We start from the raw sequence: 16,008 nt of genomic DNA, 5'->3' as shown, positions 1-16,008 counted from the left end.
CCCATGGATAGAAGTTACCATGAAATTGATAAGTGGTCGCCTCCTAGTGTCTGATCAGCCATCGGACACTATTGTGCAACCATACTTTGGCCACTTCTCCTTCACCACTTAAAGCTCCTTCTTAATGGACTTCACCTCCTCCCTAAGGTCTTTAGTGCGGAAGGTTTCATATGAAGAAGGTTTCCATGAAGGTCCAACCTCCCCAACTGCGTTGACAAAGTCCAAGAAGAAAGGGCTACGAATTAAATTGAAAGACAAATCCTCCGCAAAAAATATTTTCCTGCAAGCACTCATGGCCTTCTCTCTTGCAGCCACTTGCCAAGACTGTACAAGAGTATGTTGTTTGCTCCCATAGGTTGGAAGCTTATGCCGCTTGTTACTTGCTTTGTGCCCAATATTGGAAGCTCCTTCCATCTCCACAAAACTACCATCGTCTTCTACCAAAACTGCTGCACCAGTTGCAGCATCTAACCGCTTGCATATTTCTACCACATTAGGTGGAGGAGCTAGGCAAGGGTTAACTCCTCTGGACTCAATGCCAAGAATATGCCCACGGATTCTATGTGGCCCTCCTTGGTAACCATGACCACAATACACACACTTGCACCTCTTCATTCCACTTGTCCCATTTCGAGAATCACCTTCAATCTCAACATACTCCCACTGAGCTCCTTTGATCCTACCCATGATGAGGGCTGAAAGTTGAAACTTGAAACTGCAAGACCTTGCAATTTGCAAATTACAAGTACTTAGAACTTAGAAGTTAGAATTTATAAATTAGTAGACTCAAAATAACTCTGTATGTAATAGGTTCAAGGGGCTGATTTAAAGAAGCAAGTTACAAAATTCAAATAGAGGTATTGAACTTTCAAGGCTGAAGCCTCTAAAAGACTAAAAGTTAAAACTACCTGAGCAGTGAGGACTCAGGAGGTAGAGACTTGAAAGTTGAGAGTCGAGACTCTTCACTCGAGGCTAGAGCTTGCAGCCTGCAAGGATGCTTATAATGTATATGATATATCTGCAAATTGCAATTTGCACCTTGAAAGTAATGCAAGGCTAAGGTCTAAAGCTATCTGGAGATTCCAAACTGCAAAGTTCAAACAAGAGTCAAGACAATAAAAATAATTATAACTTAAGTGAAGCTTGAAGTTTCAACTTTCAAGTTTCAACAGGCTGTAGCATTCACTTGCCAACTTTCAAGCTTCAAAGATAGGTTCTAAAGGTTACAGCAGCAAGAAAATTACCTTACAAGAGAGAACTCAGCATGGGGGTTGGAGCCTGGGACTGCACAGTCCAGTAGAGCCTACAGTCTCGACTCTAGTCTTGACTCTTGAGTAGCGTGTAGAGCAGTCACCACTGACTAGTGGGCTGTATGACTTGGGCTGTAGGCTCAAGGCTGTCGAAGACTAGAGCAGGCTGCAGCCTGCAACATGCAACCCGTTACCCTAGGGCCTGCACTTCCAATGTAGGAGGTACAGAAGGAAGTACGGAAGCTGTCGCGCAGGTGTGGGCGTGGAAAAAGAGGCGAATTTGCATATTTTATGACTTTAGGGTTTTTTCAAGCGTGGGTTTTTCAAACTTGTGTACTAAAAGCAAAGTTTGATTGAAGTTTCCAAACGCATGTTTTTCAAATGTTTCCAAACGTTTGGTAAGCCAATCAAACGCGTTTGATGGTAACTATGATGGGGACCTTTTTAGGGCTGTATGCCCCTTTGTTTGGTGAAGGGTACACGGCACACCCGACCAGACTCAGACTGGACCGATCTAGTCTATGAATGCCAACCTGCAAACACGCTCAAGAAGAGAAGGAAGACAGGGAGCTTACTGCTTGAGAAGAGAAGGAAGAAAGGGACCGACAGCTCCTCATTTCTCTACTCCGACCAGCCGGGGGGGGGGGGGGGGTGTGGAGGAGAGACTCCCACCTCCAGTCAAGCCTTCCTTGCCAGGGAAGCTCAACTTCACACGGTAGGATGGTAAGCAGGGATCCTTAATGTTGACTTCGTGGCTTAATGAGTTTGAAAGTTATTTTTCAGTGATGCCTACGAACAACGACGAGTGTTGCATCTTAGCATCCATGCACCTTATAGGCGAGGCGGTCACCTGGTGGCTTAAGTGGTAAAAAGACCACTATGATGCAGACGAGGAGACACCTCTTTAAAGCTGAACGGAATTCGTGAAAGATCTCCCATCACGGTTCCTGCCATCCTAGAACTTGGACAAGCTTCAAAGTCAGTAGTACGTGCTACACCAGGGGGACACCAAGTCAGTGAATCATTATGCCAATAAATTCACTCAGGTGTGCGTACAATTGGAGCTGGAGGACAATCAGAAGCTAAACAAATTCCTTAATGGTTGTATTCAGACATCCAATGGTACGTCCGTAGTTTTCAGCCACAGGACTATGAGTGTGCATACGAGCTTGCTCATAACTTTTAGCTCATGCACCAAGGTCAAGGACCCAAACAGGTCAACAGTAAGAATCCCCCAGATTCCGCCGCTCTTGATGGAGGGAGGAAATCTAGCACGGGGCAACAGAAGCGAAAGACAACGACAACTATGGAGGGTACTTGGACGCAGCAGCCCGAGCTGCCTATGCCAAAGAAAACCACTGCTTCTTGTGCCATGAGCAGGGGCACAAAAAGCTGGATTGCCCGTATTTTAAGAAGCTTCAGGCATATGGAACCACAAAAAGTGGTTCTTCAGTAGCTTTGACTCCAGCCAAAACTATCTCAGTGGTTATAGAGGAGCTCGAAGATCAATATTAGGGAGACTCAACAATTTTCCACGTTGTTGAAGTTCTACGGCCATATCAACGGCCAAAAAGTCCTTATTGTCGCAGATTCAAGGAGTTTCGAGGACATCATTTCTACCAAAGTCATTCAGTGAGCCAGGTTGATTCGCACCCCCTCAGATACCATCACCTCAAATGGGGCATTCATAGGACAGCAGGCGGAGAGCGACAAGGTGGCCTCAGTAGCAACTCTGAAGATAGGAGGATGGGTAGATACCCTTACTTTCAGGCTAGCACCAACTCAGGCAGTAGAGAGAATCTTGGGAGCCCAATGGTGACACCAGTTCCAAGTTTGTCCGGACTATCAAGCTCTAGACCCCAAAATTCCAGATCATGAAGGTAAGTTCATCACTTGGCTAAAGAACAATTTACCTAGCCCTTTGATTCACAATCTAGATGGCACTCCAGATCCGCAGAGGAGGAGAGGCATCATATTCTATGTCAATGCGACCATTACAGAAGTTTCAGCCAAGGACCCGAAAGCTTTGCTTCAACTGTACCAGGAAATTTTTCTCACATCGAGCCTTACTCCACCCTTACCACCAAGTCGGCCAGAGGACCATCGTATTGAGCTCTTGACTCCCCAGGAAGCATCGTTACTGTCTTAGCAAGACGATGGAGGAGGAGGTTGAGCAACAGTTAGAGGAGTTGTTACGCAGTGGCTTCATGACTTTTTAGCAGTTTGGCGGGATGATCGAGTATCAGCCACCGAGAACATTGTGGTAGATGCTCTTAGCAGACGAGGAATGGTCACCTCTATTTCCATAGTATAGAAGTCTTCTATACCAGAGATGCGCAACCAGTACCATACGGATCCATTTTTTCAGACACCGTGGTACAAAGTCATGCTAGACACATGCCCAGGCGACTATGCTATACATGACGGGTGGTTGTTCTTCAAAGAACGCCAATGTGAATTGCCCCCACACTATGCTACCATCCTCTATGATATGCACGATTCTCCAGCAGGCGGACAGAGATGAGTTGCAGGCACTCTCGAGAAGATCGAGCACAAATTTTTCTGGCCTCATTTATGCAGTGATGTTCATCACTATGTATCTCATTGCCATCCACCAACTATCGGTACCAATAACACCATGTGTTTGACCATTGTGGATAGGTTTAGCAAGTTTGTCATGCGTATTCCATGCAAGGGTACCATCGATGCACATGATATAGCTCGTCTTTTTCTTAGATGGTTGTATCCAATGTGTGGCATGCCCCATATCATTGTATCCGACAAGGATTCCAAATTCACGAGTAATTTTCGGAGAGACCTATTCGATAACTTTGGTACCAAACTCAGCTTCTCCAGCAATTTCCATCCGCAATTAGATGGCGAGACAAAGTCTACAACCACTTATCATTCAACATTCTGAAGTGCTATGTTGCAAATGCTTAGTCCAGCCGGGAACAATATTTTACCCCTAGTACAAGGGATCCTGAACAACACCCATTCTTCCAGCATGGGTCGGAGTCCCTATGAAGTAGCTTTCGGCAAGAAATTCAAGCCCCTTCTCACTGGGACATCTGAGAAGATATACAAAGTCGATCGTATCATAGAGACCTATGAGAAGATCATGGAGTCAGTAAAGGACCGCATCGCCAAAGCCCAGGAGACCTACCAAACGCAAGCCAACAAGCATAGGCGTGACGTGAGTTACAAGGAAGGGCAGTGGGTCTATCTTCGGATCATGAAAAAGTGTCTCAAGCAAATTGCAAGGTGCCCACTGCCCGAAGCTTTCTCATTAGAGTTTTTGACCCTCTCCAATCATTAAGGTTGTGAATGATGTGGCCCTGAAGATGCAGTTACCTTTGACATCGACCATGCATCCAGTTTTTCATGTGTCATGGCTCAAACCATATGTGCGTCTGGCACTTATCACAGTACCACATGTGGAGCAGCCTGAAATTGTTGATGAGGCCGAGGTCGATGAACTGGAGCAGATTTTTACCTCAGACAACGCTTATATGAAGGTCAAGTTCAAGCAGAGGGGCTCCCACGAAGTACCATGGTGGAAGAATATTTTTCCACAGGTTATCCAGACCTCCTTGCAGCGTACAAGGCGGCTTTTTCCCTACCCTAGTTCAAGTTTCAGTAAGGGCAGCAGCCATGCAGGCATGCCACATAGACTGCCACGCAAGCAGGCATGTGGGCTGCTGTACAAATAGGTGCAGAGTTAGTCTGCGATGATGTCAGCCACTTCGCGATGACATCAGCAGTCAGTGCTGATTGCCACCTCATCTGGTCAGTGCCACATCAGCAAGTTGGGAAGTGTTCCAGGGTCGGTACAGCAGACTGATCCAGTCGGTACAAGTAGCCCTCCAGTCGGCCATTTTCCAGGCCCAAGGGGGCCTATAAAAGGCAGCCCCTTGGCCCCTCATTTCTCATCCACTTCTAGGCCTTCAGTGCTTAGCTGAGCAGCCAAGATTCCCCGCAGCAGACCAGCAGGTAGCCTTGGATCTACAGGGCAGTGTGCACTTACATCCACAGCATCATTTGTGTATTGAGTGCATCATTCTATCAGTTCAGTTAGTGTTGAGCAGGAGAGAGAGTGAGTCAGTCTATCTCCCGCTACAAACGACCCCTCACCAACCCACCGTGTCACGGGGACGTGATGGCAACGTGATTAAACTAACTGCAACTGAATTTGGCCTAAGGCTGCTGGGCTAGGGGCATTAATTGATGTCCAAAGGGTACCTATGATTAAGTGCGCAACAAGTGCAATTCCTAGTGCTATTAGCTTGGTTCCATTCACTAGGGTCATGTTTGAAAAAGTAACCCCCTAGAGGTTCTATTCACTAGGGTCATGTCTTCAAAAGTGACCTCCTAGAGCCATTAAATGCCCACATCCACCTTGGGTCAAACTTTGCCATGTGTCCTTTGTGTGTGTGTTTGAGCTGTTCTGACTTGTGGCATCTCTGTGTCACATCTAGAAGCACCTGGAAGATCCTGGAACCCTATCCTACCCTATCCTGCTGTTCTGGGTCTTCATCCCTACAAAGCAGTCTCATCTTGAGAGCGTGCGGATTTGTGGAGCTCCCTGCTGCTGGCTGAATGCGTTTCTGCTGATTTCTCCACGACAGATTTTCTCCTACTGGTGTCTCCTGCTGCTGGCATTCTCATTGGGCTTGGACGACTTCATTCTGGGCCTTTTCTGATGGTTTTCTCGACATTCTTTGCGACAGATTGCTGCTTTTTCACTGTTTGAAGCCATAATCCTGGTTGCCTATCTCCTAGCTCCTGTCTAGTGCTGTGCACACTGAATTTGGAGGTTGCTATTGGCTGAAATTCTCAGTTGGATGGGCGACTTCATGGCTGGTTGGTTGCTGATTGCTGGTTGACTCTTTTTGTGATTCATTCTGATGCTGGAAGGCAGTCAGGGACAGCCTCCTCCTGTGACTGCTGGTCGACCATCTTCTGGGGCTGTTTCGAGCTGGAAACAGGCTCCATTTTCTGGCTGTACTCTTATCTTCTTCTATTGGTGTGTGCTTTTACTGTTTTTGCTGAGCTTTGGAAGGTTGGTTGCCTTGCCATTAGCCTGGAAGAGGATTGGGTCACTGGTTGTGATACTCGCTTCCTGGGGGAGCAGTGGCAAGCCTTGGACTCAGTGATGGCCTTGATTTGTGAGGATGCGTTGCTTGGTATGATGTTGGATCATTCCGTTTGTGGTATGCTTTGCTACTAAAGGGAACCAAGTGGATAGCACTAGGTGTTGGTCACTTGCACAACCATTGGTTGGCGTTGTATTGGGTTGCACTTGTGGGTGAGTTCAAGGAGGGAGTCCCTTGTAATTGACCTAACTAGTAAATAAAGAAATACTGCAAAGGGCGCCAAGTGTTGGGGCCAACAGGTGTCACATTGTATGCTTATTGAGTAGGGGCATTCCAGCCTCCTTGTTTCTATGATTCAGTGATGCTATGCTGTGGAATTGTATGCTTTCAGTATTGCATTTGGCAATGGCAATGGAATAAGCAGGCTGTATTTTGTTGTTGTGAGCAAGTAAAGTAGGGTAGAGAAAGTATCTGCTGATTTTTGTTGGCACAGCCATCCATTGCCTTTAATATGGAGCATGTAGGACAAGGTTATGATGCAGACTCAGAGTCTGAGCCAGAGCAGCAGTCAAGGGGAGCACACCTTGGAACAAGAGTGCAAGATGCAGCCCATGAAGGGCAGAATACACATGCTGATGTATTGGGGCAGCATGCTCCTCAAGGAAGCCAAGTACTACCACTTTTGGGGCAGCCAGCTCCACAAGTACATAACCCTGCTAGAGTTGCATTGGGTGCAGACCCAAGCGTACAGCCAGATGCCATGGCTGTGATGCAAATACAAATGGCTTTTGTGTTACAAGTTTTAACTCAGCTCACTCAAAGCTTCGCTAAGATTGTGCATAACCCAGCTCTATTGCCGAGGGCAGTGGGACAGCCCATACAGGATCTGCCACAGAGGCAAGGACCAAATGGGAATGAGCATGGCAGCAATGCTCAAAATATGCAGCAAGGGCAGCAAGCCCAAACACATCATGTGGTTCAGCCATCCCACTTTGGTGGAGGATCTATATTCCAGGCCATGACCACACAGCCAGCCCCAAATCCTATGTATGCTAATGTGGGGATGCAGCCTAGAAGCATGAAGGCAGTCCCATGGTGTCTCACAATCAAGCAATACCACCTGTGCCAGCAAATCTTGCTGTAGGGAGTGTTATACAAGCTCCAGAAGGACCCCAAGGACAGCAGCCTCCTTATTTGCAGCCCCCTAGTTATGATCATCGGTTAAGATAAAGGATTACAAGGAGGGAGGGGCAGTAGTGAAATTTGAGACCTTCGATGGACATGCAAATAGGATGAAGGCTCTCACCTTTTTGCAGTAGTTTGACTTGGCATATGCTGGAGGCTATTTCACAAAGTCCTCAAAAATCAGGAAGGCAGCCACATTCCTCAAAGGTAATGCGATGCAGTGGTGGTCCATCCTTCTTCTTTAGAGGCAGACACCTGCTACATGGGTTGACTTCAAGCAGGTATTCACAGCCACATGGCTTACCACTACATTTGAAGTGGATGTCATGACACAGTGGCATAATTTGAATGCCAGGGATTGCAAGAACTTGGAAGACTACAATAAGAAGTTTTGGGATGCACTTCTGCCTGTGAGCTCCTACAGAACAGTCTCCTTTTCAGACCAGGTAGAGAAGTAGTGTTGTGGTCTTCCTAAAGAGTTGAGGGACTATTGCACAAAGACACACATTTCCAGCATGTCACAGTTGATAGAGAATGCAAACACAGCTTACTCACTCGTGTAGGGCAGAGTCTCAAGCTTTAAAAGCCTTTTTAAAGAGGAGTACAAGAAACCACAGCAAGCTGGAAAAGTGCCTTCTAAATCAAGGTTTGTGGCAGGGCAGAGAAGAAAGCAGCAGCCCTCTTCCCTCACCTCTGAAGAGAGGAATAGATTGTTTGCTGAAGGAAAGTGTTTCCTCTACAAAGAGAGTGGTCACAGGGCAGCAGACTGTCCCCAGAAGAAGAGGAAGGAAGCTGCAGCACCACAGGCTGAACCTGATCAGGACAGAAGAGAGGACCCCAGGGGCAAGAGACCCAAACCAAGTGCTGACCACATCCCTGATATCATTGGGGGTGGGCTTGATGAGAAGAAGACAGAGACGTGCAGAGCATGGGGCAAGATACGGGACCAGAATCTGCTTGTACTTCTTTGACTCAGGAGCCAAAGCAAATTTTATAACTCCTAAACTTGCAGCTCAGTTGGGTCTTCGATCAGAGGAGATTGACCCTCTTTGTGAGGCCAATATGGCTAATCCGGAGCTCAATACCCCTGTCTCCTATCATAGGGAAGTTGTGGATTCACATTCAGGGCTATGTGGATTATGAGGATTTCTATGTGATGCCTTTACCTGAGTGTGATGTTTTGCTGGGGATGCCTTGGATGTATCATGTTCATGCTATCATTGATGCGCATGATAAGAAGCTTACTTTGACTTATAGGGGTAAAACCCAAGTCATAGATGTAAAAATGAAAGGGGAATCAGTCCCAATTGTATCCGCTTCAGCAATTTCCTCTATAATGAAAAAAGCATCTTTCAACATACTTGATATTTGTAAAAGAAAAGGAACCAATAGAGGATGAATCTAATCTCTCTAAGCTGGAAAAACAGCAAACTGAGTTTTTATTTCAGTTTCGAGATTGCTCTTCAAATGATCTTCCAAAGGAGTTACCTCCTGAAAGGCTAGAAGATCATACCATTGATATTATTCTTGGCAGCTCCCCACCAAATCGGCCACCATACAGAGTTAGTGCGGCACAACAGGAGGAGATCATGAGCCAAGTGAATGAACTGCTACAGAAGGGGCTGATTCAGCCAAGTTCTTCTCCATATTGTTCTCCCGTCCTATTGGTGCAGAAGAAGGATGGATCTTGGAGAATGTGTATTGACTACAGGGCTCCGAACAAGATCACTATCAAGAATCAATTCCCCATCCCACGCATAGATGATATTTTGGATCGATTGGAGGGATCAGCCATCTTCCGTCACATCGACTTGAAGAGTGGTTACCATCAGATACGTATCAAGCCCGAAGATGTACACAAGACTGCTTTCAGGGCTACTTTTGGGTTCTTGTGATGCCATTAGGTCTGACTAATGCTCCTACTACCTTCAACCGCATGATGGACCGGATTTTCAGAGGGCATAGAAAGTTTGTGGGTACATTCTTTGATGATATTATTGTGCACTCGAAGGATGAAGAGGAGCATAAGCAACATCTGGCAGTTGTATTTGCAGAGCTCATAAGACACAAGCTGCTGGTCAACACTAAAAAGAGTGAGTTTTTCATGCCAGAGATCCATTTTCTGGGACACTGCCAGAAAATGGACCCTGCCAAGATAGAGGCAATTAAGAATTGGCCTCCACTGAAGAACCTACATGAAGTTCGTAGCTTTCTTGGCTTGTGTTCATATTACAGGCGGTTCATACGCGATTTTGCTGAGATAGCTTCACCTTTACATGCTTTACAGAAGAAGGCAGTGCCTTTCCGTTGGGATAAGAAAGAAATTACTGCATTCAATGAGCTGAAGGAAAAATTATGCTTTGATCCTATTATCATTTTGCCAGACTTGCGAAAGCCTTTTGTTCTTCAATGTGATGCAAGCGGCAACAATGTTGGTGGAGTTCTTATGCAGGAAGGCAGAGTGGTTGCATATGAGAGCAGGCTGCTCTGAGATGCTGAATACAACATGAATGTGTATGAGCAAGAATTGGTAGCTGTAGTACATGCTCTTACTGTGTGGAAGCACTATTTATTAGGTGCTGATTTTTAGGATCACCAATTGTTGCGGTACTTTCTCACTCAGAGAAAGTTGTCAGAGAAGCACATGAGATGGGCAAACTTCCTTAACATTTTTCATTTTCGGATTGTTCATGTGGCTGGAAAGAAGAATGTAGTGGCTGATGCACTTTCCAGAAGGCCACATATGGAACCTATGTCCAAGAAACCATAGGTATCTGTAGTTACTATTGCTTATCACAGTGAGCAAGCAGATGGCAAAAGAATTCTTGAAGTTTATCTTCAAGTACCATGAGATGCCTGAGTCTATCTTGAGCAATAGAGATCCATGGAGGAGATCCACGAATGACCAATATGTTCTGGAGAGGCTTGTTTGATGACATGTGTACCATATCATCCATAGACTGATGGCCAGTCTGAAGAGGCAAATTCTACAACATTGGATTTGCTGCGTTGTTATGTGTGTAGGCACAAAGCAAAATGGGAGCATTATTTACCACTGATTGAGTATGCATACAACAACATAGTGCATTCTTCCACTGGTAAGGCACCATTTGAAATAGTGGAAGGTGGGAAAAAGGCTCCTCCCATTTTGCATACAAAAGAGAAGATATTTGTGGCTGATTAGTATGTGGAAGACTTGCGGACAACGTATGAAAAGGTGAAGTATGCCCTTCAACGCAGCCAGGACAAGTAGAAAAGAGCCGCAGATAAGCATCCTAGGAGCGTGGTCTTCAAGGAAGGTGACTGGGTATTGCTGTGTTTTCTTAAGGCACGTCTAAGGAGCAGGAGAGGGGAGGTAAAGCTGTATACCAAGCTGAATATGAGGTACTACGGGCCCTTTCAAGTTCTTGAGCAGATCAATGAGGTAGCTTACATGCTGAAGTTACCTAAGAATTGGACCATCCACAATGCTTTCCATGTTAGCTTGTTGAAGCCTTTTCATGGAGAAGTGCCACAAGATATGGCAGTTGAAGAGCAACCAGAAGTTGATGAGCAAGATGAAGTCTTTATTCCTGAGCAGATTGTGGCACATAAGGATCAGAAGATCGAAGGTAGAGTTTCCGGGCGCTATCAAGTGAACTTCTATTGTTATCTTCCAGAGCTTCCTGGCCACCAGGTGGCTGCACAGCTTCACCTTGCAAATAGGGTAGTTAATCCTTAATCCTCACCCACCTTGCCCGCATCTTCAATGTTTGGAATTTTCGCCTGTGCTCCCATAGGATTGAAACTCCTGGAACAGACTTGATTGAATCTTGGTCACCTTCCTTCTTGCAAAGATACATCGCAGGCCATTAGGCGCCTGCCACATGGCAGTTCTGGACGTAAAGAGCTGTTTGCAGGTCAGCATTCATAGACTGGGTCGGCTCAGTCGGTGGGTCTGTCAGGTTCATCCTGCATTGGATTGGCCAAACAAAGGGGCATACAGCCGAATTGGCTGGAGGTTGGAGCAGCAGGCAGGCCAGGGATCAGGGTCCTTTGCACCTCAGAGAATGGCTGCAGACAGGACCAGCAAGGAGGTCTAGGCACATGTATAGTACCTCACATGGGCTGCATTGCATTGCAGCAAGGAGGTCTGAGCAAGTGGTATCTGAGCAGCCCACTGAAGCTCCATAGGAGCACATGTATAGTACCTCACATTGGCTGCATTGCATCGCAGCAAGGAGGTCTGAGCAAGTGGTATCTGAGCAGCCCACTGAAGTTCCATAGGAGCACGCAGGCTGACAAACATTCTGAAGGCACTAGGACAAGGCAGAGCACAGTTCTTAGGTGCCAGGGTCCAGGCAGTACCCCTATCTGCTAGATGATGGCACACTGGACACACTTTTTGTATCAGGTTTTGTCCATCTTTGGAGAAATTTACACATTTACTCTTTGGTCATTGTTCAAGATCTGTGTCTGTATTATCTCTATCTATACTCGTGTGCACAACAGAAAGGAGAGAAATTTGAATTTAGCATTGTGTATTTCCTGGGCTAGGTTTCTTTACATGCTTCCGCTGCGGGAGTGTTGGCTACAGCAAGGCTGAAGCAACCACCATTTCTGTTTTCTAAAATGGTATCAGAGCCCGAGGAAGATTCAAAAGTGCGTGGAGCTTGGACCTGAGAACCTTTGGAGATCTCAGTTAGGGCTTGAAGTAATGGAAGTCAACTCCTATGTTTGAAGGGCAGGTATCTTTGCAAGAAGGAAGGTGACCAAGATTCAATCAAGTGTGGCTTAGTGAGGACACACAGACCCGATTGCTCTTTGCAGCCTGGCAACCTGTCCTACAGTCCTGCATGGCCATGTAGCAGTCCTTATTGGCCCGCCTTCTGCTTCAGTCATCTACTGCACATCCTGAAGCCTAGAACCTGCTCCATCCACGTGTCCATGTTGCTGCCCACCAGGTACAAGCCTCTGAATGGCCACGTACTGTCTGTCTTTTAGCCTTTTTGATTCCGTACTAGTCTGCTGCCCTCTGTAGGACCTGCTGCAGCAGTCATTATGCCTGCCACTTACAAAGCAGACTCCGATCTACCCATGTTGCTGCTGATTCATGTGTCCATGTTTCTGCCGACCAGGTACAAGCCTCTGAATGGGCACGTACTGTCTGTCTTTCAGCTGTACTGATTCCGTACTGTCTGCTGTCCTCTGCAGGACTCGCTGCAGCAGTCATGCTTGCTGCCAGCATGGCAGACTGACTGTATTCTCTGATCTGCCCACGTGGCAGTCTTTAGACGTGCTCACGTGGCTTCCCTCAGAGCAAATTATGCTGCTGGTTCACCTCCCCCATGTCCTCTTTTAGGGTTTCACAAGTGGGGAGGTGATCACAATAATCCCAACAGACATGTGCATCTTCTGCAGATGAACTGTTCTCTTTCTCCTTTGTAGTGTGCAATCCACTCCAGAAAGGATTGCTTCTATGACAACTTCAGAAATGTCACATGTGGGATAAGATTTGCTATGTCAAAGCTATCCATTATGGCTAGCTAGAATGGAGCCACATCATGTATGATGCTACACAAAATTCACACACGAGCTGGAGATACCAGGAGTTTAAAAGCCTTTGCATATGATGCAATAGAAATGAGAGCATGTGTTTGATATTAAGGATGTTTTATTAAAAGTCTATGACAAAGGTAAACAATAATAGAAAACCACAATGGTAATTCTGTATGAAGCAGCCTTGGAATATACATTGTGGTTAATTGTCCTTGAAAAATGCATTTTTCTAGTGTTGTGAATGCACTTAAGCTTCATCCTTATTTTGTATGTGTCTTTCAATTTACAGGCAGTTATAATAGCATCTGATGCCCATCCTCGGCTTCTTGTCAACCACCTACCTGATTTAGCTGCCAGCAGGAATGTACCTTTGCTTACAATCAGTGGTGGCCATGGAACCGGTTCAATAAGACTAGGCGAGATACTTGCTGTACGCACAGCAATAGCAATCGGTGTCAAGGTGACTTCCATAATTGTTTGATGAATTAGACTCATAATGTGTCACCAAGTTTTTGCAAGCCTGAAGCTTTCTCATACTGCTCTTCAAAGATAAGTTTATACTTACGGATGCATTTGAGCCATTTTTCCTTTTATTGAAGAAAACTCGTGCTGTGATTGCATCTGCAATTTCTTGTCCATGTATGTGCTTCTGCTTACTTACATTAGATGCATTGGATTTGCTAAATTTGCACAAGCTGGCCCATTTTGCTCCAACTCTCTTTAAAAATGTCATAAGGTTAAGAAATAAAGTGTAAACTTGGGGAACTTTAATGAGGTTCATCCATTCAGAAATACATGCACAGAGTGAGAGCGGTCTGTGTGCATCTTGATCTGCTTTTAGAAACCATGCCCTGATAGAAAATTCCACTGGACTGCTTTTGGAGTGTAGAGAGAGGTTTTCCCCCAGAATTCTCTTCGAGAAATTTTCTGCAAATCTGTTCATTAACTCTATACAGGGGTGGACATATGTCCCCCCAAGGAAAAAACTGTGGAAGCTATGGGTTTCCATTATATAGCAGAAGGCCAATGGCATTCAGTGGCGACCATACTATTTACATGTGAGTTCTAAACAAACAATATTGCATTTTAGCATGTTGACTTATTGTCATTGATTTGTTTCAGACAGGTGATTCAGCTATAAATAGGACTATTCAAGCTTTCCTGGAGGAAGTTGCTTGATCAATGGATGATTGTATTATAAGATCTCTGATGGCTTTACAGGTGGAGTAGATGTTGCTAAGTGCAAATTCTCTTTTTTACGAAGCAATCATTTTTGTAACTGTTAGACATTCCCAACTCCAGGGCAGGACTCGTAAGCTTGATTGGAAGACAGATTTTAAGGCTCTGTTATGTACATTAGGAGTTGGCTATGCTCATATAGGCTAAAATTTTGCAGGCCAAGCTCTTTAGTCAGCAGCATTTTGTATTAGGTTGCAGAGCTAGTTCTGCATCTCCAGACATTGTTCTGTCTGCTTTTTGCAAAGAGCTGTACAAATTGTCTCGTCTCCAATGTGTTGCTGTTTTTTATTGTTATCTGTCCTTAGCTGTATTGAATTTCTTTTTCTCAGATTCCTGTAGGATGTGTAGGATGAAATACTAGGTAGATATGTTTTTTATAACAGTATTTACTCTTTTTTGTTGAAATACGTGTGTTATTATAGGAGTGGATATTGATATGTGAAGATATATAAATCTTGGCATGCTTTTAAGAGTCCAAGTAAAATTTGGGATTGCAAAAGGCGAAGTTAGTTAGGGGCAACTGAAGACATTTAATGGATCATTTTTTTGGATCTTGGGGGACAGTGTCTTTTAGTGCAGAGCTTCTGACTTTGAAAAGTTGCAAATGTCACTTGACATGTTAATAGACAAAAGAGAATAAGAGAAGGATTGCATAGAGTTTCTGTTTGCCAGCGTTGGTCATAACATACTGCCTGACTGGATTCAAGTATGTGGTCATTTGAAATGAAACATTGTGTGTAAAGGTCTCGCTGAGAAGATAGCCAGTGTAGTACCATATGGAGTGCATTGCTTTCCCTGAATCCTGTGGGAGAGCATTATGACCTACAATTTCTCAAAATCATCCCACTCTTGTCTCTGAAGTCTGCCACCCAATGCCTCTTGCAAAGAAGAGGGACTTCATGTTAACATGTTGGAAATGTTCTGTTAGGAGGTCACTATTCCAACATGTAACATAGAACGTTTGAGTAAAGACAGGGATTTTTAAATCAACCGACTTTCAGGACATATACATGCTCATCAAATATGATTGACTAATGTGAATGTGCAGAGGGGGTATTTAATTTCATAATGAAACATGTACGCTTATTGAAGGGAAGTCAACAAATATGTAAGAACGTAAAATTTTAAATATGCGCGTATTGTATATACATGCTTGCTTGTAGGCGCTATATGCACTTTTAGATAATGTCTCTCAAGCTTTTCCTCGAGTCAAACTTGCATGTGTTGATTCCAAGTATACATAAGATCTAACTATCCTCTTATGACGAGGTATTGCAGATCATGACCTTGGGTCAATCCAGGTTGACCTTCATGTCGTGGCTCTCCCAAAAGGTGTGTAAGGTAGTTAAATGCCTCTTTAGTCCCTCCACTATGTTTGATATTATCACAATGACATCAGTATGGAGGAGAATGGGGATAACATCAACCTTGTCCCACTTTACAATATTGGATTCACCATTAGATATGCCAATGATAGCATTAATCCCCTTTCCTTGTGAAAATAACAATCTACTACTTAAGGGCCTTTCTTGCTGTTGCAATTAAAACACCCGTCTTCACAAAACGTTTTCTTTTCATAGTCAGTCTCCTTATGGACCAAGGTAAGACACCAAGCAGACCCATTCTTTTGACAAGTAGAAGACGGTGCACCCAGAGCAAGACATGATGGACCCATCAATGTGTTGATGCACAAATGAGGA

The 16,008-nt window shown here is 44.9% G+C and overlaps 1 protein-coding gene across 2 annotated transcripts in view; it reads left to right on the top strand.

Moving 5' to 3' along the window:
* LOC147885283 (Ribosomal protein L7Ae/L30e/S12e/Gadd45 family protein) overlaps positions 1-14,563 on the top strand; it is a 54,758-nt gene extending 40,195 nt beyond the window's left edge. The window contains exons 5-6 of one of the 2 annotated variants that reach the window (XM_087396793.1): positions 13,359-13,529; positions 14,196-14,563. In XM_087396793.1, coding sequence (XP_087252919.1) covers positions 13,359-13,529; positions 14,196-14,210 — 186 coding nt within the window. In that variant the 3' untranslated portion in view covers positions 14,211-14,563. Of the gene's footprint in view, positions 1-13,358; positions 13,530-14,191 lie in introns of both variants that reach the window. The other variant, XM_087396792.1, reaches the window with a different exon arrangement.
* The last annotated feature ends 1,445 nt before the right edge of the window (positions 14,564-16,008 follow it).

Source organism: Dipteris shenzhenensis, chromosome 25 (genome assembly GCF_047967505.1).
Source record: "Dipteris shenzhenensis isolate YYH24624 ecotype China chromosome 25, Dip_SZ_1.0, whole genome shotgun sequence".
Lineage (NCBI taxonomy): Eukaryota > Viridiplantae > Streptophyta > Polypodiopsida > Gleicheniales > Dipteridaceae > Dipteris > Dipteris shenzhenensis.
The sequence above is the reverse complement of the archived record's forward strand: the minus strand, read 5'-3'. Positions and strand labels throughout refer to the sequence as shown.